Raw genomic sequence first — 24,949 nt, 5'->3', positions numbered from 1 at the left:
TGTGTATAGGTGCATACAATGCAGTTGGATCCACCTGCCAGAGGCTGGGGAAAAACTTTGTGTACTGCCTACTGACGATTGGCAGAGTGGCTTGCCAGCCTTAACCCCTTGTGAAAATAAGGGTTGGTTAATCAAAGTCTGCTCATTGTACAGCCCACACATGGGATGTTACTGAAGCACAAGCACGGAAAATCAAGTACATCCCCCCTGGCAGCAATGTAATGCTGCATTAGAGATGCCCTGATCTCCTCACCAGCCTTGAACAGCAGGTCATAGCAAGTCTGGGGACATTTTGGGGAGAGCCTGGTAAACCTAGTGAATGAAGAGAAGCACCAGTGGCAGATCAGCTGTGGGGAGCAGCAGCAAAAAAAAAAATACAGAAAAGTTGACTTCAATGATGAGTTAAAAACAAGCGAGCCAATGTTGTATATTTTTGTCCATTTCAACCTTTGGGTCCTCTGACTGGATCATATCCAACCTCAGTGCCTTTTATGAAGCTGTAGATCCAGATCTGTGGCTCCTCCTCTACACATTTCCCTTTATTCCGCCGAAGTACTCCAGATCTTGTTTGCGATCTGTTCAACACTGGCATGTTTCAGAGGGCTTTGTTCTACAGTTGGATAAGCGTGATTTATAAAACTTAAATTCTATCTTACTTTTCCTACCCTCCATCACTGTTAACTCGGTTATTAGTTTTAGATATTCAGTGTTGGATATTAATTAGTGTTAGTTTATACATATAGGATTGCTTAAATTTTTTTATACCCTAGGATTCAAGTGTTTAGAAGATTTTTGTTTGTCATACTTGTTAGAGTGTGTGTGTGTGTGTGTGTGTGTGTGTGTGTGTGTGTGTGTGTGTGTGTGTGTATGTATCCATTTACATAGTTTAAAATCTCAAAATTAAAGTACTTTAGAAAATAGTTTAAAATTAGAAGGGAAGTCTAAAAATGTTCAACTGTGCCTATCAGTTTGTTATTATAGGTATTCCTCTTGACTGACAAATTGCAGGAGTTCAAAAAGTGCATGTCCTGTGGGCATAAAATACTGCCACAAGACCCACCCTCACTGTGTGTGTGTATTGCTTTGGTGGATTCCCATTTGAGCTTACAGATTTGTGCTTCCTTCTGAACCAGAGCTTATTCAGTGCTGTAAAGAGGAACTATTCCTGAAAGGTGTGATTCTTCCTCAGATGGGATCTGCTTCTCAACCTTGCACTTCCACTTCTTTGAGGCTAGCATCACCTTCTCCTGGAAAGAAGATGGAGAAATCAAAACAAAAGGGGAAGGAAAAGCTTAGAGGGGCAAGAGAGATCTCTAGATAAGAAAATAGAAAAAAAAATTGAAAGAGCACTCCAGTTCAGATTTTGTTGGGTCTGGCGCCCAAGACTACGAGGATGTCTAATCCTCTAATTCCTCAGATCTGATTTCCCTCACCTCATCCCCGTTTTTCTCCAGTGCTGGAAAGCTCAAGGCTCCACTTTCTAATTCTCCATGAAAGGCAGTACTCTAGACCTCTATGTGTAGCATCAACTTCAGGGTCTGTCTGGTCTTCCTGGAGGCTCATCAAAAAGTTCTTCCGGTGCTGTCTCCTCTTGGTTCAGGTGTCCAACTATCACTTACTTAATATCTCCAGTACCGGTCTGATTTTAGTGCCTGCATTTCTGACATCTTTGACTTTTTCCCTAACTCTCAAGTCCAGAGCTTTCTAATCGGGATAAGTTTCGGGGCTGAAGTGTCGGCATTGTGCCCCCGGGAGTGGAGTTGATTCCAAAGGTGTTGGAATCATCTTTACCTCTTGGGGCTTTGGCTTTCAGTATTTTGGGTCCAAGGTCAGTCTGAGTTGATGTTTGGAGCAGGGGTCATTCCTCCTCCTTTGGATAGGAGAGAGGGTGTTTCATTTTCTTTGGGTCTGATTGAGGTCTTGGCTTTCTAGGTGTTTTAAAGAGTGTTGACTAAGCCAAGAAGTCAGGGTGCCACCTTTGAGCTCGTTTCTGTCTCTCCTCTTTTGGATGCTGTAATTCATTCCACTCATTCAGATCGACAGGGACAGTCAGTTCCATTAGTCCTGGAGGATACCTGACATTTCAGTTTCCAGTCTGATGTGGACCTGTCCCCTGAGATTCCCCTGAGACGAGGTCCTAGGAAACTGACTTCTGAAGGGAAACCTCTAGACTCCTCTTCAGTCTGTTGCAGAAGACAGTGATCTGGTTAAAGGTGAAAGTTCCTCAAGATCCCCTTTGAAGACATAACCTTTAGTGATTTCTTAGAGTTAGTGAAACAGCAAGGGGGTTGGTCCGCTGACGCTCCTTCATTAGACAAATCTATTTTCTTCTAGGCTTTTGGTGCTGGCTCATCTACATCCTGTGTGGTAGCACACTCTGATGCTCTCATAGATTTTGTGCCTCTGCAGGCCTGGAAAGGATCCTGATATAGTGGAACCCATTCCCAAAAAGCAAATATGATTTTGATGGTTCCAAAAGATAGAAAACATTGGAGCAAAGGTCCACCAGTAGATGTCATGGTAGTAGCGGCAGCCATGAAAAATTAACTGTCAGAGGAAAGTTCTTATGTCATTGCCTCTAACAGGAATGAACAGCATTGGACAGTTTCTGGAGATGGTTTTATGCTTCAGTGACCTTCACACTCAGAGCACTGAACTGTTGCTCACATAACATGTTTTTTCAGGGAGACTTGACCAAGGATCGTAAGTCCCTCTGGTAACTTTCAGGTATATGTTCAGGAGCAGTGGGCTCCTAGCTGTCTACCCAACAGTCTGTGTTTAATGTGTCTGTATGTCTGCTCCCCAAAACAGCTGATGGCATAGCTAGGGCATCAGGCACTGACATGCTCATGCACCAGCATGCTTGGATCCACCTTTGTGGTTTTGCAGAAGGCCTCAAGACATCCTTCATCAATGCCTCTTTTGATGGTTCAACACTTTTTGGACCCATAGTCAAAAACTCTTACCAGGAATTAACAAGATGGGTAAAACAATATCTGTTGGGATCTGCTTCTGCACCCCTCAATGGATCTTTGATAAGAACCAAAGGGTTGGTAAGATGTGATTCTGAAAGTTTCAATGTTATCACTAAGACAGTCTTGGAGAAAGGCTCCCCTATAGGCAGAGGGGGAGGTAAATCAAATGGATGTGACTCCAGGTGCAGAGACACAGGCTGCACAGTCAGGGTTTTCTTGGTCATTTTTCTGAGAAACCCTACCAGCACTCCTGAAGAGTTACCCAACTGCTGCACTCTAGAGATAGTTGGGGAGCACTTTGTCCTGCATGCACAAGCCTAGCAAAACATTATAATGGATTCTTAGTTGCTAAGTATAATCAGGAGGGGCTATTCTATTCCCTTTTCTGGTCTTCCAAAGAAAGAGAAAGATTCCTGACATTTCACCTAGCCAGTTGGAATCGGCAGCAACATAAGCATTCAAGTTGCTAGAGAGCCATCCAGCAGGTCCCATGAAACTAGTTGGAATCCAGAGTATGTTTCAGGTTTTTCCTAAGTTCTGAAAGACACAGGATCTCAAGCCTGTCTTGGGCCCAAGTTATGTCAACATATTCATAAGACGTACAAAATTCTGTATGGTCACAGTGCAGTCCAAATTGCCTCTAATGAGGAAGGACAATTTGATGTTCTCTATAGGTTTCCTGGATGCCTACTGTCATAAATACAGATAATAGATAAAACTGTGCCCAAAACATTTCTCCATTTTCAGCTGGGTACCAATTATTTTCACTTCATAGTACTGCCATGTCTGACCACAACCCACCCCCCCACCATGTGTTCACAAAGACTGACAGTAGTAGTCTCTCACCTCCAACTTCAGTGGATCCAGGTGTTCCCATTCCTAGATGATTGGCTTCGCTACTTCCTAATGTTGAACAAGAAGACCTTGAATCTCTTGCTCAGGCTTGTACAGAGACTGGGAATCACTGTGAACCAATCCAAAAGCCAGCTGTCTTCCAATAAACCTGAGTGAATGTTGCTTCAACACAGTCCTTCAAATTGTCAAGCTCCCAGACACCAGAGTACTTTTCTTTGACTAGGGGCTAGCCAGGTTATTCATCTTCCTGTTCCTTAGCGAAGATTATTACTTTGATTGGTTTGATGGCCTCAGTGATCATGTTGGTTCCTCAATCAGGATGCTACATGAAGGTCACCAAGTCTTCACCCCCTTCATATTCACACAGGTTTGCCGAGACCATATCAAATGGTGGATAACACCTCCGTCAGCGATAGAAGGATGAATCTTTTGCCCTTTAGTTTTAGTGGAAACAGTAACTATGGATGCTTCTCTTCTGGGATTGGAAGGGCATTTTGAAGGTAAGACTGTTGAAGGTACTTGGTCACTACTAGAGGCCAACCTTCATATGAACATGTTGGAGATGAGTATGGTTCTTCTAGCGTTCTAGGCATTCTAAGATTCCCTCCCCAGGGCTGTGATTTCCCTCCAGACAGCAATTTTGGTAGTCTGGTAGGTCTATAAACAAGGGGGAACCTGCTTGTATCCACTTTGCCAGAAAGCCATGAGAGTATGGTAGTGGGCGATGTCTTCCCATCATTTTCTGACAGCAATGCACATCCTGAGGATGTCAAATGTACTAGTAGACAAATTGAACAGGATAATACATCTGCCTCACAAGTGGTTTCTCAAGACAGTGGCAGATCAGATTTTCATCTGCTGGAACCAACCTTGCTGCAATCTGTTTGTCTCATAACTAAACAACAAGTGCAGCAGTTACTTTGTTTGATCTCTCCACATGGACTTTCACTGAGACACACTGTTTAATAATTGCCTCCCAGTCTCCAGGTCTCCTCAACACCCCCCCCCCCCAATACCCTTTAATGACAAAATTCATTCAGAAAGCTAGAATGTGCAAGACCAGAGTTCTCCTCATTCCCCCCCCCCCTTTTGATCCTGACATTTTTCATTCCCCTTCCTGTTGCCTGTCAGATCTTAATCCAGACCTTCTGACTCACCCTTCTGGTTTGCTGGTTGTTGGTTGTGGTTGTTTGTACCAGGCCTAAAAGCCTGAAATTAACTGCACGTTTCCTCCATTTCTAACATTAGCCAGAAATGGCAGGCTGTCATACTCCATGATCCATTTTATTTTACTTTGTCAAAAGCAGTCCACCAAAAGTGTACACCAAAGCAAATGGAAAATAATTTTCTATTTGGACCTCATTGAAGGCATTAGACCCATTCTCAGCAACTCTTCCTCCTATTTTGGAGTTTTTGTCAGAAGTTTTTCAGAAGGTTTCCAGTTTCTGCACAGATTGCTGCCATCCCAAGTTTTCATGTAGGGTACAGTGACATTTCATAGCATCTCTTAAAATTTCTAAAGTCTTCCTTAAGAGCATCTTACTCGCACACGTGATTAGGTGCCTAGTTCCTCCATGAGATATATTTCTTCAAACTTTGAGCCAAGCCCCTTTTGAGCTGTCTACTTCAGCAGACAGCATCTCATCTTTCTTATAGGTTCAAAGGAGTTTTTAGGCTATTGACTTGGTCTTTACAAGCTTATTTGATAAATCCCAGTATATCATCATCTATGACCAATGTTTTTCTAGAAAGGATTACCCATATTCGGGAGAGAACCTGGGCACTCACCGGCAGAATTTTATTGTTTACTATCCATTCCTACAGGTTGCACTTAAACAGGGTCATAGAGGTGCTCTGCTTGATATAGATTGGAAGCCTATTCCAGAGGAGTGGCAACCTGTGAGAGATGCTTCTCTCCCTTCAGCAGGTCCTGTTTATGTTGCAGGCTAGATTGAGGTTCCTGGAATTGGGTGACTCTAGTCCCATTTGACTTGCAGATGTCCAGCACTTCCATTAGATTTGGGTCAGAGATAGCCCTGTAAACCAGACATAAGTCACCTTAAGTATTTGCTACCCTACTGAGTACAGTGACAGTGACATCCATCTGTCTGTATAAGACATGCTGGAAATCCTGAATTTTCTTAGTTAGAAATCTCTAAGCTTTGTCAAGTTGTTGCTGGTGTCTGGTACGGTGCATGCCAAGTGGAGCATTATATTCAATAACCGGCTTGATGACAGACGAGTACAGGGGAGTTATAACCTCTGGAGGTGATGCCTTTGCTAATCAGGTGACAGACTTGGAATCCCTTTCTCACCACAGTAGGTATAGTAGTCAAAGCTGAGGTCACAGTCTACTTGTGTTCCCAGGTCTCTCACTTCTGATTTTATAATAGGCAGGGACATTGTTTTTACCAAAGGGAATTTAGCATTTAGTTTAATACCATGGCTTTGACACCAATCATGGGTCTGTGTAAGCCCCTTTTGAAGTATGCTGACTTCACTAGGGGATTCAGTGATAGCACCTAATTTACAGCTGTCTGCAAACTTGGTTAGCCACAGCCTCTCCGTTTCTGCTTGGACTTCTTAGAAGTATATGCCAAACAAGAGGGAGCCCAGCACTGACCCTTGTGGGATCCCACTGGTGACAGGTCTGCTGGTAGAGGAAAAGCCTTCTACTTTGAGGATTGTTGATCTGTGATCCAGTTTGAAACCCACCTGGCAACATATAGGGGTTGATATTCAACTGGGTTAGTTTGTCAGTGATGCCCGAATGTGGGGTAGTGTCGAAGACCTTGGACAAGTCGAGATGGGCTGTGTGCACAGCTTTGCTCTCATCTGTGGTTCTGGTCGCATTCTCAAAGTCCATCAGATTTAGCAGGCATGAACTGCCTGTTCCTGTTCTTGTTGCAATTACCCCACTAGACAACTTTCTGAGCAGCAAGCACTATATGAAGAGACAAATATGGTGGTTTATAAGAAAGAGTGGTCTTGAGAACAAATTTTGCCCGGCTTTTTTCCAAGATTCTCAGACAAAGCAAAATATGTAGTGCCCATTTTGGATGTCTATTGACAGCTCAGATTTTTCCTATATAGAATTACTGATTTCAGAATGTCAGATCAACTCTTGAAATCCTTTCTAAATCAAAGCTAGGTAAAGGTATGTCAAAAGTCACATTGTCTAAATGGCTATTGGAATGCATTTCCTTTGTTTTATAATAAAGTGGAATTCCCCTTGCATGCTAAACCAAGAGCTCACTTTATAAGAGCAGTAGCTACTTCTACTACTTTCTTGAAGAGCGTTCCCATTGATGTAATTTTTGCAGCAGCAACATGGTCCCTCATCCATACCTTCATATCCCATTATAAATATACCAGTTATAAATCTGTTCCATCTGTCCTGTTTGCTAATGTAGACCATCACCACTATAAACAGCAGTAGGCTCAGAGCTGAACCCTGGAGCTCACCCACTCCCACTGGGAATCTCTTTGCGAGATCAAGTACGGTTTGTACTTGTCACTGCATCCTTGTACATCGCTTGCACTAATTCTACCAATGATTCTGGGTCTTCGAGCCACCACAGGACTGCCCAAATCAACTTTCTTGGGACCTTGTCTGTCTTAATGCAAGCATAGAGTCAGTTGTTCTGCATACTGATCTGAATCCAAACTGCTCATCTCCCATCTTGCTTTCTACTTTCTGCGTATTTGCTTATCAGTCACCTTCTCCAGGACATTAATGCAATGTTGATACCTCTGTACTGCTAACATTTGTGTATGTTCCCATTGTTCTTGAACACTGGCATGAGTATACGTTTTCTCCAGTGACCTGGGATGCTCCTTTTTCTGCACACTGATAGGATTACCCTCAGGAAAAGCAGCAGGCTCAGATTAGGTCATAGCAGATATGATATAGATGCTGGGTAAGATAGTGGAGAAATTGCTCCTGACTTCATTTTCCATAGTGCAGTTCTTACTTCTGTAATGGGCTCCTCTTCTCTCATCATATGCTGTGTTTGGGGCATTACAGCTTCTCTGGAGTTTTCTTCATTTAGAAGCTGCTGCAAGTCCTTCTTCCATCTGCCTTTGTCCTGTGGGCTGGTAAGTAGGTTGTTGCTGGCATCCCATTTGAAAGGTGTCTAACTATCTTCTTTATCTTTCTGTCTTTGCCTTGCAACCTCAGTTTTTTTTGTGCGCCATCCAGTGAGTTACTTTTCAGAAGCTGAGAAGAGTGCTTCTGATGCCTTGTTCTTTGCTGCTGCAACTCCTGTCTAAGCCTTTTTGTTAGCCAACCAGTATTCCTTCCTTGCCTGATCTGTCTTTTTTATCTCCCACTTTTTCCTGTACTACATTCTTTTGATGACTTCCTGGACTTCTGCATTCCACCTTCAGCTTTCCTTATATACCTTATTTCCGCATACCTGGCTCGGATGCATGTTAGTTCTGTAGTCCTCACACATGCTGTTTGCTGGTGCTGCCCTTCATCATCTCCACCTATTTCCACTTTTTCTTGAGGTTCTAGAGCTTTGAGTAATTTCTTGAACTGTTGAGCTTTCTCATCGGTCATCTTCCAGGTCTTCGGCCTGGTCTCTTTTGACTTTAGAGTCTTCTCTGACCAATACTTGGAGTTGATTGTGGCATCCAGTAGTTTATCTTGAGCCGGCTGTTTCATTGGGGATGACTTTGCAGTTGTTGGTTCTACCCCAATGCCCATTCATTACTCGGGAGGTGTCTATCTGAGTTGCATGTTGGCCACTTCTGTAGGTGATCTTGCAACTGACTGTCTTATTGAACCATGTATTGGCTCTTACCTATTCTGTCTGTCCCGTGTACGTTCAAGTCACCCATTATCAACATCAGCTCATTTATCAATGTCTGCGTAAACTCTTCTCACTATTACAGCCCTGTTGTGAGGCATAGGCTAAAATGATGACTCTGATTGCCATGAGTCTGTAACTAATTTTGATGACATCCCTTATTGTCTTCTGAAGTCTCTCCATCACCCCAGTTCGCACACCATTTCTAGCCTGTCCTTCTCATGAGTAATAGACTCTGGACTCCGACCCAACTTTCTTTGTTGCACTGTCCTTCCATCTTGTCTCTTGGATACAGAGGGTGGGACAGCCATCCCCTTCTCTCCATACTGAGAAAAGAACAAACCAAAAACAAATGCCGACCAGCAGATAGACTCCAAGGAGGCCAAAACCAAAGTATGTATTTATTTTGTATTTGTATTTTGGGAATTCCGAAAATACTACTAACCAGTGGATGGTTATTGATCAAATAAGAGTGTTCCAGCTCATTGATGTGCCCTTGCATTAATAAATCCTCAATAAACAGGTTAACCTTACTATAAGCAATATTGAGCTGGTTAACACTACACTCTTCGTATGTATCCGAGGCTAATAAGGCCATCATATTATCCACATAATCAACCCGATCAATAACTTGTGTGGACAGTGTCCGGCCTTTTATATTGGGAAGACTAGTAGGGTGCTTAAGGATCGTATTATTGAGCATCAATCAGATATTAGATTAAGGAAAAAGACTAACGCCTTATATAGGCATATTGAAAGTAATATGGGTCATTCTTTTAAATTTAGTGTCATACAACAGATCTTAGTTGACACCCAGGGTAGAATGCTTGAAGTACACTTGGACATTTGTGAAATGAAATGGCAACTGAAATTGAATGCTCTAGTATTTCCAGGCATTAATGACTGTATTAGTATTATGCCTATATTGAAACTAAAGAATATTCTGGGGTAGGTTTTTATTAGTGAATGTAGACGTGTTCACACTATTAATATATATATATATATATATATATATATATATATATATATATATATATATATATATATATATATATATGTTCACTATTGTGGAGCTTGTTTTCAAGTACACATTTTATGATAATTGTTATTTTAGATTGTCATGAAACTGGTTTTTGATTACTTTTGTGAGTGTTCTTTTAATTTTGAAATGACTTTTTATTGCATGATTAATTTGATGATGTCATTGTCATGTGTTATATATAAAAAGGGAGTGTTTTTATCATTTTTATCATTTGTATTCTGAAGAAGTCTGAATAAAGACGAAACCTAGGTTAATTCGTGGTGTGATCTGCTGTCTACTTTGGTTTTGGCCTCCTTGGAGTCTATCTGCTGGTCTGCCTTTGTTTTTACAGCCATCCCCTTTTTATAGTTATCCACTTCCAAACCCCCGTCCTGTTAGTGTACCTACATTGAGTGTAGCGATTCTTAGCTTCTGTTTAGCAAGGTTGATTGGTTTTACATCCAGCTTTTGCTCAATAGAGGTAATCCAAGCTTGGCAACTGGACACCGGTCGGTCAGTAGCTTATTGACCCAGGGCTGCTGGGCTTTATGGTGAGCACACACTGCCCAGTAGGGGCACATGCACCCCTCCGACTGTTAGCATGGTTCCCTGGTGTATGTCGGAGTAGGCCAGGTCCTCAACCTACTTATCACTGGCAAACACCCATGCTAGTTTGGTGACATTAGTCAACATGACTAAGTCACCTAGAGCTGGCCATGGCATGTAGTCTGTAATTTATGTTGTATGTGGATACTGTTCACCACAATAGATGCCCATAGCAGTTGGTTTATACAAATTTTCCTCTTTTATAGGGCACCATGTAGAGTCAGTGCTCCTGCACACAACTGCATTCTTTGAGTTTGAGATGGAAACACTCAGCATGTTTTTAGGAGGTAGGAAGAACCCCAGTGAGACACAGGGAGAACATGCAAACTCCAGACAGACATTGGCTGGAGATCAGGATCAAACCTTGTACCTTGTGCATGGGAGGCAAAGATCTTAACCATAATGCCAACTGTGGTCTTCCCTTTTGGCTGGCCACAGGTGAGCAAGCACTGAAGTGTGCAAGAATTTGCACATCTTCAGTCAGTGGCTGGCCTTGGAGGTGAGCAGAGGCTGTATATGCTATCAAATGCCCTGAAATACCCCATTTTTCCTTGATAAAGTTCTGTAGAGAAGGTGAGGTGAGATTGTCATGGCAAGTAGCTGTGATAACTTTCTGATGTTCCGCTGTCCCAAAGGATTGGTATAACCTCCGTAGATGTTGTTAATCTGATGTGTGGGCACTTAGTTGTAAACAGAAAAGGCTGTCTTGGTTTTATCAAATTTCAAGGAAAATGAGTGTTCACAAGCAATCTGCTGTCAAGTCACTCCTTGTTCAACTAATGTAATGAGGATATAGTCATTTCATAAACAGGAGAAGAATAAAAAATGTACAAGGAAAAAAACCTAAGATGGTTTTGTTTAGAAGTAGAAAAATGAGTTCATGATCAAGTACAATTAACGTAACCACAGATGTGACATGGACAGAGTGAATAGACCTTGGCAGTCTTTGTCAAATTCATTACTTTTATATGGAGTTACACAGGACTTGTATGCAGAAAACCACAGTGGAAGTTAGCTGCAATAATGCATTCTTGCAGCACAAAGCATTTTGTGAAAGATTGTTAGCTCATCTCATATGCTTTCATTGAGCAGTGGAAAGACAATCAACATATTCAAATATCCTAAATTTTATACATCCGTTAAAAGTTGGATACAACCTACAGTTCTGGAATTTTAAATTTGCTGTGAAAGGAAGGAAGCTTGAGTAAGGCGAGCTGCAGTTATTTCTCAGTAGTCTGTGCTGCAAGCTTGGACCGGTTTGCCAGGATGTTTCAGAAAGTGTTTTTAAACTAGCATTGAAAAGGCACAGCAGTGTCTGTGTTAAATCTTCTGCTGTGGCAATACTGCATCGGTTTATTAAATAGTATTCTACATGCAAAAGTTCTGTATGCAGCACTATCCTGCTTACTTGACTTGCCATCTACCAGTTTTTCAATTCCTGCATTTCTTTAAGCATCTGCACCCTGACATTGCCCTGATCCAGTCTAGTGTTCTAGATGCACATCAGTTTAATTTTCTGATATAGTTCTCAAACATTTGCACAGGTTGCTTAGCTATAGCAACAAGTCTGTCTGTACTGTTTCTTTATATTTTGTGTACCTTTCAGGGTATGCTGGCTTCTGGCAAATGTTTCATATATTATATGGATAAGGTGCAGAGGGTACCATTGTTGCCTCACAGCAAAAGGTTCTATGGTTTGATTCTCAGCTGGGGTGGCTTCTGAATGTCCCCCCTGTGTCCATGTAGATTTTTTCTGGGTGTTTCAGTTTCATCACACATTCCAAAGACATGTAGTAAGTGAATTGGCCAGTTTAAACTGGCTGTAGGTGTGAGTGTGTTTGTGATGTGGAAGAAAAAGCACAGGAAGGCTAACCACTTGATGATTATGCACGTTGGCTGTAGATTGTGACTGTTGAAGTGACATCCCAACTGCATGTGCAAAAATGGGAAAAAGAGGTTGTGGTTAGGTGTGTGGATGGCTTGATGGACATTGTTTTGATATTTGTACTGATGCATAACTTTTGGAAGTAAGTAGCACATCATTCTGTTACACTGTTACACCTACTGTAACCACTGTGTTCATAGTTTGGTACCAGGCTATTGGCCCAAGGGCCTAAGTAAGCCTAGCCAACAAGGTTCCCTGGCTTACGCCACCCAAGAAAGTTATTTTCCTGTGCCCCTGTCGAGCAGAGCCATAGAAGTGATCCCCTGGGTGCATTTCCTATTTCCCATCAACTCATCAAGATTCTTCTTGAAGAGTGCTAATGAGGAACTTTGCTTGACATAGATGGATAGCTTGTTCCAGAGTATAGGAAGTCTCTGGGACAGGAATCTATCTCTCCAGCATGTCCTGTTTACTGTGGTGACCAGGTTTAGATCCGTAGCGTGTAGCTCGGAGGGATTGGGATTTCTTTAGTTGTAGCATGTCCAGCAGCTCTGGGTTTGACATAGCTTTATATGTTAGGCAGAGATCACCTCAGAGTAGGCAATATGCTATGGAGTAAAGCTGGAGTTTTTTGAGACGTGCACCTCGTCTAACATGCACCTTGTGTAACATGCACTTTGTCTACAGTTTCTATTGGTCACCCAGTTCAGCTGCAGTGATGCAGTATTGAACAAGTGTTTGCAATGTAGTTCTATACCAGTATGCAGCAACTGTAAATGAACTTGCTTAAGATTCGTAAAACTTTGAACAAATACATGCATGTTGTGAGCAAATGTATACATGTTGAAATATATACATATCGGACTTTTAAATGAGTCTCCTTTTTGGATGAAGTCCCACTACTTCAAAACTTAAAACTATTCAACAGTTAGTAATGTATTCTGAATGTTGCTGCTACTCCCATAGTGTGTCACCCACTAGTCCAGGGAGCTGTACCCTTCACACTCCTGCTACATGTTTATCCAAGTCTGAAATCATTGTATCCAAGAGTAACAGGAATACTTTAGGATTCATGGCCTCAGACTTGACATGCATTCATTGTAATCTGCAATTCACTTCAAAAGATCAGTTATAGGCCTCAGAAATGTAGTTTAAAAAAAAAATCGCACAGAATATTTTAAGTAGTTTCTCTGCCTTACTTAAGTGCCTTTGTACATTTTACATGCTTATGTTAAACTTTTCATAGGTTCATAGGTAGATACTAGGCTGTCTGCCCTAGGGCATTAATGCCACTATTTCAGCACAAAAATATTATTGGCATTTGTAAAACTACAATATTTATTTTGTTATAGGAAGTAGTTTTCCTTAGTGTCGCCTCCACAGTTTGCAAATTAGCAAGCTTTTGTAGTCATATTGTACGTATTGCTAGAAAGGCAGAACAGCTCTTACAGTAGCATCTGGTAGTCATTAGTGCTGTGGCTTCATCAGCAGTGCTGGCATTCCTAAGCAGATATGATGTTATAAACGGGACATCAAATGACAAAGATGTAGCAACAGCACTGCCATCTACAAGGGGGGGGGGGGGTAAGAGTGCAATGTAATTTATGTCTGCATTGACTAGAAGTCAAATTCATCCTCGGGGGGGGGGGGGGTATAGCATAGACAACAGCATCCACAACAATACAATGACGCATTACTGCACCGCATTTCATCTATTGAAATATTTGTAGAAACATGAAAAATTGTGCTTAATTAGCAATATAAACTACACTGAATATGTCTCAACATACTTAGCTTACAGCACAAACGCCATGGAAGTTTTCTTCAACATTGTCTAAAGTTGCACCTGACACCATGCAATTGCTTGAGTATTAAGTAGAGGTAGAAAAATTATATTTATAACTACAAACAACAATCTCTGTAGTACAGTGTACAAGTGTACCTTCATAGCACATTTTTCTGCCTGTCACCATTGCATTTTAGTAATTTATTTAACATTTGTTTATTGGGAAAGTCCAACTTGGAATGAAGCCAGTTTTCAGCAGACGCTCGAGGACAAGTGCTCCAGATGCATGTCTTTGTAATGTAGGAGGAAATCAGAGCACCTGGTGGAAACCCACACGAATGCAGGGAGGGCATGCAGACTCCGCACAGAAGGCACCACAGCCGAGAATCAAACTGGAGAACCTCTTGCTGTAAGGTGACAATGCTACCGCAAACACCACTGCATCATCCATTTTATATAATACCCTAATAAAATGCAGCTTTCTGTTAGTTTTGAAAATATGAATAAATTACAAAAAAATCTATTAATATTTCCATTGCGGGACACTTTAGATTAAAAATCCTACAACCATTTCATTATGTACACCTTGCTGATTCTAATAATATAGCAATAACCCACAGTGTGGTTTGGTCGCTTGTGCAGTACATTAGTGCTGTGTAAAGGAAGCAATGGAGAAAAGAAGAGGTCCATTGCTCCTTTTTTTTCTGTTAAATAAAAGGTTGAAATCCAGACATTTAAGAGGTACAAGAGAGAGAGGATTGAGAAAAATACAAGGAAAATCAGTTAAGTTTCTTTAGTTTTGAATAATGTTAGTGATTTTCTTAGTATTTTGTTCATAATGTCTGTCTTGTACCTCAGGGCTGTCTGGAATTCTAATTTTGCTAATTTTTTAAATGGTGAAGAAAACTTAAAGTTATAGCATATAGTAATGGAAGAAATTCTGGGCAACTGGACTTTTTTCCATTAGTAAATGCTCGTTTTGCAATGGGCACGCTGGTTGGGCTGTCAATCAGTGTGCCCATTTTTGAAATGTTAATGGCCATTCATTGTATAATACTTATTATTAATTCTTAAGTAATTTAGTAAAGGAAGTCAGCCTCCTAAATAAGGATGCCGTAAGTAACTATGGGCACTAGCTGGAAGAACAGAAAAATGCTGTAGGCTTAAATGTTTTAACTTTCCCAGTATCAAACTCTTTCACTGACAGCTGGCTGTACCCTGTACCTTTCTGAACATGAGTAAATAAATGAATAAAAATAAAGCACATTTTTCCATCTTTCCTATAATAAAGTCACCGATGCCAACAGTAGCAAGCTTATCAGGAATCAATAATAGAAACACTGACATACAGAGTACAGTTAATAAATATTAAAATATATTGATAATTAAAGAAGAACATCACCAACATTTACACCTCTCAACTGTCTAGATTTTCACAGAATGTCTACATTTTTGCCTCATATTTTGGGTCTGTTCCTCAAAATTTGTGGATTTCTGGCAAACCACTGAGGATGGAAGCCACTGAATAATAACACTTGAATTTCAGAGTTTGTATTCTTCAGAAAATTCATATGAATACAAAGACTTCTATTTGTGCAACCTTTTAAGTTTATAAGAGTAACATTTAAAATCTGTCACTATTTTTTTTTGCCCTTGGCCCCATTATTTTAAGTTTTGTCCAGATTTATTGCATAAGACATTGAGAGGTATTCAGCAGTTCAATAACTAGAAATGGGCGCGATCTCGATGAACCGGAACCGGCAACTCACAAAGGCAATGTTCATTTGTAAACATTAACAAAAAGGCAGATGCAATGCTTACAGTGGTATTTAAAGAAAACAGTCAGTCCTCCAATATAGCTGCAGCAAGTAAAAAAAAAAAAAACTTCTAAAACTTCCGAGTCATTTCTTGAAAAAACCTTAAGCTCTAGTCATATTGTCTTTTATTTTTAATTAGCCTTTGCTGCTGAGGGGGAGAAAATGTGCAAGACCGTTTTGCTTGTAAAGTACAGACTGGCCGGAAGCAAAAAGTATACTGAGCTCATAGAACCGCAAGTGCATAGAGAAGCTGTGGTCAGAACTATGTAGTCAGTTAACAAATCTTGCAGTGTTACTATTCTGGACTGGCTCCTAAGATTATAGGTTGATTATAGGTTGATGTGGAGACGATGAGCCACATTGCAAGCAGACAAGTGTCTTATTGCAATTGCTTAAAAAGAAGGGAGCCAAGAAGGTTTGCTCTTCCTTTTTGAGAATGGGTGCCAGTATTCTTTATGTGGAAAGCTTGCATTAAAGTAACTTTTTTAATTTTTTTTTTTTTTTTTTTTTTTTTTTTTTTTTTTTGGAATAAGGTTTGTAATGTTGTGTTTTTGCTGCAGGTGGAGGCAAATATAGGTAAAGCATGTTCAAGTTAAGTGTGTGGAATGCTTTTATCAGTTGCAGCCTTGACTGGAGGTTAAGGAAGTTGAGAGAGATTTTGAGCATAAAACAGTAGGTCTTTGACCTTTGATCTGAGGTTTATTTTTGTTGTTTGCATGGTCAAGCCATAGTCCCAAGTACTTTAAAGATGTTTTTGTTTAAGAAAGTTGGTGTATTCATCTTTAATCTGTGAAATGTAGGGAGACAATGTATGCAGTGCTGTTAAAGGTGACTAAAAAAGTGTCTCAAGACGGGCTTTAACTAGCTCTATAGAGCTGCTGTTCATGTGCCATGTAGAAGTCAGGTCTGACTGCAGATGATGCATTATCAAGGCACATGAACACAAAGTATTTATATATAAAAAAAAAAAAAAAAAAAAGAGAGAAGCTGTGGTCAGAACTGTGTAGTCTGTTAACAGAGCATACAAAGCAATCTCAGACCCCCGCCTTGATGGGACTGATACATATCCGCAAGTCTAACTCCACTCGAGTAAGCTGCATGCATGACCTCAACCTGATCTATGACATCAATAGAACTTGTTGGTGAGACAGATTTGTGTCCCAGAGACTACCCCTTCTGTGGAATAGCCTCCCTACTTCTCTGTGGAACAGCCTCCCTCTCCATGTCAAGCAGAGTACCTCATTATTCCTTTTTTTAAGTGCAACCTAAATAACTGGATGGGGAACAGGAAAAAACACCCCTGGGATTTCACCCGTGTCCCTGCTGGACAAGGGCATCAGGTGCTGACTTGTCAGAGCATGGGCTAAATTTTTGGCTAGGCTTGTAAGGCCCTCGGGGCCAATAGCCTAATAACTTCCTATGAACAGCAAAGCTGTTGCATCCCACCGGGAAAGAAAATCAGTAGGTCACGCATAAGACACACGGATACTGAATGAACAGGAACCCCGAGTAGCATTGTAGGCATTGTTTCCCGGTCAGAAGCCCCTTTTGTTCTTATGATCTTTATCTTGTATCTCTAATGGACATCATCAAATGGTTATAAGTGAAACCTACATTAATGAACATATTGGATGTTCTGATTTTTATAACATAGCCATAGTCAATTGCTTTACTCTGTAGATAGATAATGTGTGCGTCATTCCCCATATTTCTGTCCGCAGACAAACACACAAAGTGAGAACCTTTGTGATTCTTCAGACCAGAAGATATCCTCTATGAGTATGAGTTTTATTAAAATACTTACTGTGCCTGTAGTAGCTCAGGTTTTCCCAGCTATCTGATGCTGAGGGAGGAACCCAAAAAATAAATAAATTAAATTAAATAAAACTTGCAAGAGCCATTTTGAGAGCCTTGGTTAGACACTGAGCTTTTGCATATTGCATTCCACTACTCGCATAGCATTCTTCCAGAATGCTGTTATTATACTGCTTACCAGCCATATCCATAATTAATTTTTAACTTTTTGAACTACTTTGTATTGTTTTGTTAGGGTGACCCTGATCCAGTTTTATCTTCAGCATTACTAGGTAGTGTTGTCATACTACCATGTGGTTTCTCATGTTTCCTTTGCTCTGTTAACAATCGTGCACTGACTTTGTTTCTGTACCCTTTTTTTTTCCCTTGACATTGTTGACCCTACCAGTGTTGGTGTGCCTGCTCTGACTTCTCCTGCCTTACACATTCAGGCAAGATGCTTTTCATTTAACCATACAGTGCAGCACCTCTCTAAAGCAGTGTGCTTATCACATTTATGTAGTAAGATCAAGTAAACAATGTCCTAGTTGGAAAATGCATCTTGAGGTACCAGTAACATAATCTTCACGTAACATCTTGAATGTCCTAAAGACACTTGTATAGAAGCTGTCACCAGAGCACTACGTTTTTGTAGTTTAGAGACGTACCTTTACAGTTGAGCATTGCATCTGCCTCAATATATTGCTTTTACAAGTAGTGTAATGGATGTGCATGGCAGAATGTGTTTTGGGAATACTCTTAAAGCACAAACAAGCCACAGCAACTAGGGTGCAGTAACGCTTTCTCTTGTGCAAGTTGTGCTTCATTAGTTGGGGGGAAGATAACCATACCTTTCAACTGTCTAGAATTTCACTGAATGGATGAATTTTTTCTTCATATTTTTAGCCTATTCATAAAACTTGTGGGGTTTTGGCAAATTGTAGAGGACTGCATACCCTAAATAAGTCATTTGAATTTCAGACTTCATATCCTTCCGAAAATCCATAGTAATGCAAAACCTGTTAAAGCAATATTCCAAGTTTATAAAAGAAGTAGTTCAAATCTGCCCCCACCCATTATTTTTGTCTTTCTCTAGGATTCTTGCCCTAAGAGGTTGAAAGGTATGACTAGTAATCCTACTATCATAGTGTAGCAGTACAGAAAGTGTTTGTGAATTAAGGGATACTAGCCCCCATTAAAGTGGTGTAACTACACATTAAGAAGACAGCACAAAGATAATACAGACCTTTTATTACATTTTTATTGCTGCATCTAGGGTCATCATCTATTCCCTTTGTAAGCAAATTTCACTGTCTGACTTCTGCACTTCTAAAATACTGCGGTGGTGGTGCTGCGGTAGCGTTGTCGCCTCACAGTTAGACGTTGCCCGTTCGATTCTCAGAGCGTCTTCTGTGTGGCGACATGCGTTAATGGGCATTCCTTCGTTGAAGGTTGTGCGTTAGGCCCAGCAAACCAGCACGTAAAACTCTACTGCCTATCATTAGCGAACCGGAGTTCCGCTGTGGCGATCCCTAACCGGAAAAAGCCGAAAGACACAAACAAACAAACTTCTTCACTTCTAAAAGATTTATGGTAGACTTGCTCATTTACAACAGTGGGAAAATAGTACTTGAGCACTACAGTAGTATGAGAAAGAGTTAGTGGAGTAGTTATTCCATTTATATCATCCCAGAAGTTCATTGTGCCAGTTTTAAACATCTACTGAAGTTAATCAGCACTGATTAAACAGGCAGTACACAACAGAAACAGAAAAATAAAGCAGTGGCTTTAGGGTTACAAACATTAACAAGCAATATAGCATGTACTGCTGGAACAAAGCTAACATTTGTTCAGAAGTCCTTAAAGCCATTACTTTAGTTTGTCACCGGATTATTCACTTGAGGAAATGACTGGTAATAGGAAGGGTGAATGCCTTTTTAAGCAGTGCATTAAACATTCTGTTGCAGTTTTTAGGGATGTAACAAAACGTGATAACTGTCCTTCAGCATTACACGTCGGTATGTTACTAGAGTGCATATTAAACAGAGGATGAATTTGTTTGGGGGAGTATGGGCTTAGACTTTGTGCACCCTGTGAAATGCAGTGCAATTACATGAATGCTTAAAAAAAATAGCTCAACATTAAGGGATAAAGTCAGTTTTGTACACATTTGTACTCTGTAATTACTGCTTTTTGCCCCACTGATCTAAATTAATACATGTTAAGCAACCAGTTTTGATGTTCAGCACAACAGAAAGAACTTGTAAGGTCTGTGGTGAGTTGGTGAAACCCTGTACAAAATGTTCATATTAAATCTATGCACCAGGATTCCTTAATGAAAATATGCAGGCCACTTATTTTGCAGAAATGCTGTCTGATAAGGTGAGGAATCAGCAAATTCCCTCAGAGAAGACAAATTACTCTGTGTTCTCTTGAGTATCGCAAACCATTCTGAACAGAGTTGTACACAGAACCAAGGTGATTTTTCACACTTAACCATTTTGTATTCACATGACAATGTTAACATAAGTATGCAGTCAAGAAGAGAATAGAATGCTGGGACATCTAACAAAATAAAAATATCTGTGCTGAAAGCTCATCAGTACAGTCACTTGATGGAACTGAATGTAAACAGCAGCTCAGTTTAGCAGCTTTAGTTATATGTGAAGACAAAGAGCAGTGTACTTTTTTTTTTTTGCTTCTAATTTTCTTTACATCTGAAAGAGAGAAAACAGCTAGTTACTTTGTGATTTATACATATTCCACTCCATTTTCTTTGACCCATGGACTGTGTATTGTATGGTTCATTTACTTACCTCCTTCTGTTGTGGGGGTGGTGTATTCAGAACAGGAGTATTGATAGTTTGCCGAGAAATGCTGTGGCTTTCGGATATGAATGAGGAGTTTTTTGCAGTTTGTGTAAGAGGATCCCTTTCTAACTTAGAAGTGGATGGATAGTTTTCCTCAGATACTTCTAAAACTAAAATGTCATTGTTCTGGAGTGGTTTTGATTCATAGTCACTATTTGTGAATGCAGGGTTGTCCTCCACTGTTGCATGGATTGTTTCTGTTGGTATCACGTTCCTTTCAATTAATCTTTGAATACACATTTTCCTTGTTGAGTGGTTTGTTATTTTTTTATGCTCTGGCAGTCCAGCAGCAACTTTGATGTCTCTCATTAGAGACCTAAGTTTATTTTTCCCAACAACCATACTTCGATACCAGAGAGAGTATGGTCTCTCAGGAAGATAATTAGTGTTTGGTGCCAAGTAAAATGGTGCATTTGGGGAAATCATTTTTTTAGGTCTTTGGGAAGCATATTGCAAGTAAGCACGTATTGGGTCTCTTTCGGGGTTAACTTTATTTTCATACATTCCGTTATTTAATAAACGGACATCCTTTGACACATTTTTGTTTCTGCTTTCTGTCTGCCTCTCGTATTCTAAATAACGCTGACCAGAAGAATCCACACGTAACTGCAAGTCTCCCCATTGCAGAGTGTAATGTTCACTTGTTCTCAAGCCAAAATGCATACCAATGTTAAAGTACATCATATGTAATAGTGATGCAGGGTTGTTCATTCCTAATGCACCACTTGAATACAGTTTTACAATGTCTGCTTCAGTTAGGAGCTCTGCTTTGTTAGGCTTTCTTCCTTTACCTTGACGTCTTAAGGCTTTTTGTTTTGTTTTTAACGCTTTAAGTGTTTCCTGAAAATAGGTTTTATTTCCATGAAAAATGTAATGGCCGTAGCTCTGCTTCATTAAATGTCTGTCCACGCTCCCTAGAATCCCTCTTAATGTGCTGGGCTCATATTCTGTACCATCTTGTCTTTTTAACACATGTATGAAGTCCGCAAGTAGCAAATCAAGTTCTGAAGGTGGAATTTCTTCTAGTGCACGTTGCTCTTTCTTCTTATGCATATATTTTTCTACTGTTCGTATGTCATTTTTTGTTTTTTTAAGTGTCTGCTGGTTTTCCTTCTCTAAAGTAAACATTTGCTGCTCAGCAAGAAGCTTTGACAGTACAGCCGCTGCCATTTCTGTTTCAGACTGCTTTCAGTTGGAGAAGAGATGTGTATTGGCTTTGCAGTAAATGCTACTCCCAAAAGCTCACACAGCTTTGACTCGCCATGAATGGAAGACTGTTCTGCCTCAGCAGGCAAAACAGCATTCCATTGTTCTATTTTTGACGTCAGCCTACTGAACAAGGGCTGTTACTACCTGCCTGACAGGTTAGAATAGAGTTCAGCAGTGCCTTATAATCCTTTACTGCACACCATGTTGTGGCTTAGTAATACTAAAAACAGCAGACAAAATACTGTGATAAAAGCTGTGTGTGAGTGAGTTGTCGTTAAACCACAATGTCTTGGAATGCCAGGCAGTTGCTATGGCCTTCTAATCAAGGGAAAAAGAAAAAAAAGAATGTTGTCTCCGGCCCTGAACTCCACTCTGCCACCTAGTTCTGCTTGTTCATACACTTCTATTTTATGATAACTGGAATATGTTGAATATAATGAAAGATAAGGTTAGTTATTTAAAGCCAAAAACCATCAGAAGTAGTACATATCAGCAACAGGATCTGTTTTATAATGGTATACGTCTATATATATATATATATATATATATATATATATATATATATATATATATATATATATATATATTAAACTATTCTAAATGATTTAAAACCAGAAATCACTTCAAGCAAATTGTGAATAGCAAATTGCATTGGTAGAAGTAACTACTGCTGCTGCTGTATTTGAACATTACAGTTTAACATACAGGGTTTCAACCTAGGAGGTGCTAACAAAATTAGGATCATAGGAAGTTACTGGGCTATTGGCCCTGAGGCCCTTATAAGCCTAGCCAAGAGTTTAGCCCATGTGTAGACAAATCAGCACCTGATGCTTCTGTCCAGCAGGGACACTGATGAAATCCCAGGGATGTATTTTCTATTTTGCATCTAGTTGTCCAGGTTAAAGGTCTAGGTTTAAGGGGTAAAGAGGTATTCTGCTTGACATGGAGAGGGAGTGTATTCCACATATGGGGGAGCCTCCGGGATACAAATCTGTCCCACCAACAAGTCCTGTTGATGTCACAGACCAGGTTAAGACCACGTGTGTGGGTTACTCCAGTGGAGCTTGACTTGCAGATATGCAGCAGTCCCATCAAGGCGGGGTCAGAGATCGCTTTCTATGCCAAACAGAGCACCTGTGTCTTTATATTATTGCATTTGTAAAATTTAGTCTCTAAATCTCATACCTCTCTGTACACTATCTATTTTGCTTACAGCTCATTAACTTGACCCTACTCCCTGGACATACTGGATTTTTTCTGGCAAGCAAGAATCCATTTATAGGACCTTCTACTGCCTCATTCCCTGCTACCTCAAAGTTTTGGTCTCACTACTATGAACCCTGTGTTTAAGGAAGCTAGAAAGTATGTGTTCCTCCATCTAGCTAACTTTACTCTTTTTACATTTTTGTATAAATGAGAATTTTTTTTTTGTGCCACTGGCCTTCTGTGATGCTATTAGTAAGGACTCACAGCAGCCGCACCCCCCCCTTGCCTCACACTAGTTGCTGCTTTCTTCTCTTCTGGCCTGTCCTCCTCACTCCTTTCCCAGGCTGAGTAATTATTTTCCTTTTCTCTCCCGCTCATGCTATTACCTGCTAACTACCTTCTTCTGTAATTAAGTGTTTTGTCCACTAAATGTCACCCTAACTTGCTAAGTTATTCTACCTTACTTTCTCTACCCACTGCATTAAACCTAACCAAATTACTCGCTGCTATATCCAATACTTCCAGTCCTTTCCTCTTGTCCAATACTGTTAAATTTATTTCTTTTCTCTATTAAGATCTTCAGCTGAACCCCTTTCTCACTCCTTTTACCCACTCTTACTCACCTCACCTGCCTTTCACTGATTGTCTTAGGACTGCCTTCCTACACTTTGTCTGAACCCGCTCCTTTCACCCTGTGGGCTCACTCCACTCCCCTACCCCCTAATCCCACCCACCCCTACAACTCCTAAACTTATACTCCTTTACCACACCCCCTCCTTCTCACACCAATCACACTTTACCCCTCCCATCTAGCTCTACCCCTCTCACCTAGCTGTACCAATAACCACTCACCTGTATCCTTTCAATTGACTCTTACCTCTCCTCCCTTCCTGTCTTCACTTCCTTATCTTATTCCCAATTTACTTTCATACACTTGTCCTGTCACTATGCCTTACCTACTTACTTCAACCAATTTAAATCACATCCTCCTATTCTCACTTTTTCCTTTCCTTCTCTTACCCTACCTTCTCGCCTGTTATGAACAACTTACCTACTGGAATTACACACCTTCACTCAAATTACTAGCTCACCAACCCTTAACACATTCCAAGCCTGTTCTAACATCATTTCTGCTCCCAGCTACCTTCTTGCAAAATTTCATAGAAAGGGCCACATTACCTACAGTAATCATGTACACAAAAATCCCCACACATTTTCACTAAACCCTCACGCCTAATAAAAAGATTACTTCTCTCCCTACAAGCAGGTGACATTCATCCCAACCCTGGCCCCCAAATAACACTACCACTTTTAACCCCACCAGTCTTACACCCTCCAGTTCTAATCTACTCTCCAAACCCCCAACTCTCTCTCTATAGCTCACCTTAACATCCGTAGTATTAATAATAAAATTACCTAGCTCCATTGCTCTTCTAGACATACACTCATTCGACATCCTTTGCCTGTCTGAAACTTGGCTTAAACAAGCAACCCAAGACAGTGAGATTATTCCCCCTGGCTATAACATCCACAGACTGGACCGTAAAGCTAAAAAGGGTGGTGGGATAGCAATTATTTACAAAACAGGGATGCAAATTACTGTCTTACATGACAAACCTCCCTTTGTAAGTAATGCCGAAATCCTTATCTCCAAACTTCAGCTTAATACCCATAAATCCATCTACATAATCTGCTTATACCTTCCCCCTGGAAATAACATCAGAACCTTAGAAGAGATCCTCAGCTGGCTCTCCATTCATTTCCCACAAGAAACCATAGTCCTGGGCGATGTCAACATCAACTGGATAACCTGCACCTCACTAGACCCTCCCACCCTCTTAAATCTCCATGGTTTTATACAAACCATTCAAGCTCCCACTAGAACTAGCAAACCTAATGACAAAGAAAGCATATCAGACTGGATTCTGATTAATCGTCACCACCTAACTTATACAGTAGGAACACTACCTGATGACTTAAGTGACCGTGTTTGCTAGTCCGTTGCTTTAAAGTCTGAGGTTAATACAGGATTAGAAATGACACAAGACACCAAGGCTCAAACTTAACAATTTATTAAACAAAAACTTACTAAATAAACAGAAAAACTAATA

The 24,949-nt window shown here is 40.4% G+C and overlaps 2 protein-coding genes across 2 annotated transcripts in view; one reads left to right on the top strand and one right to left on the bottom strand.

The window, feature by feature from the left end:
• BECN1 (beclin 1) overlaps nt 1-24,949 on the top strand; it is a 1,139,297-nt gene that overhangs the window by 328,202 nt on the left and 786,146 nt on the right. The gene's annotated exons all lie outside the window — the stretch shown is intronic.
• Nucleotides 19,154-21,717, bottom strand: LOC122787778 (zinc finger MYM-type protein 3-like). Its single transcript, XM_044054676.1, has 2 exons — nt 20,370-21,717; nt 19,154-20,270 (listed from the first exon to the last, which is right to left on the bottom strand). The coding sequence occupies exons 1-2, from the start codon at nt 21,591-21,593 to the stop codon at nt 20,265-20,267; spliced, it is 1,230 nt and encodes a 409-aa protein (XP_043910611.1). The 5' UTR covers nt 21,594-21,717; the 3' UTR covers nt 19,154-20,264.

Source organism: Protopterus annectens, chromosome 13.part0 (genome assembly GCF_019279795.1).
Source record: "Protopterus annectens isolate FY-2018-M chromosome 13.part0, PAN1.0, whole genome shotgun sequence".
Classification (NCBI taxonomy): Eukaryota; Metazoa; Chordata; order Ceratodontiformes; family Protopteridae; genus Protopterus; species Protopterus annectens.
This window is presented reverse-complemented; position numbering and strand designations above follow the sequence as displayed.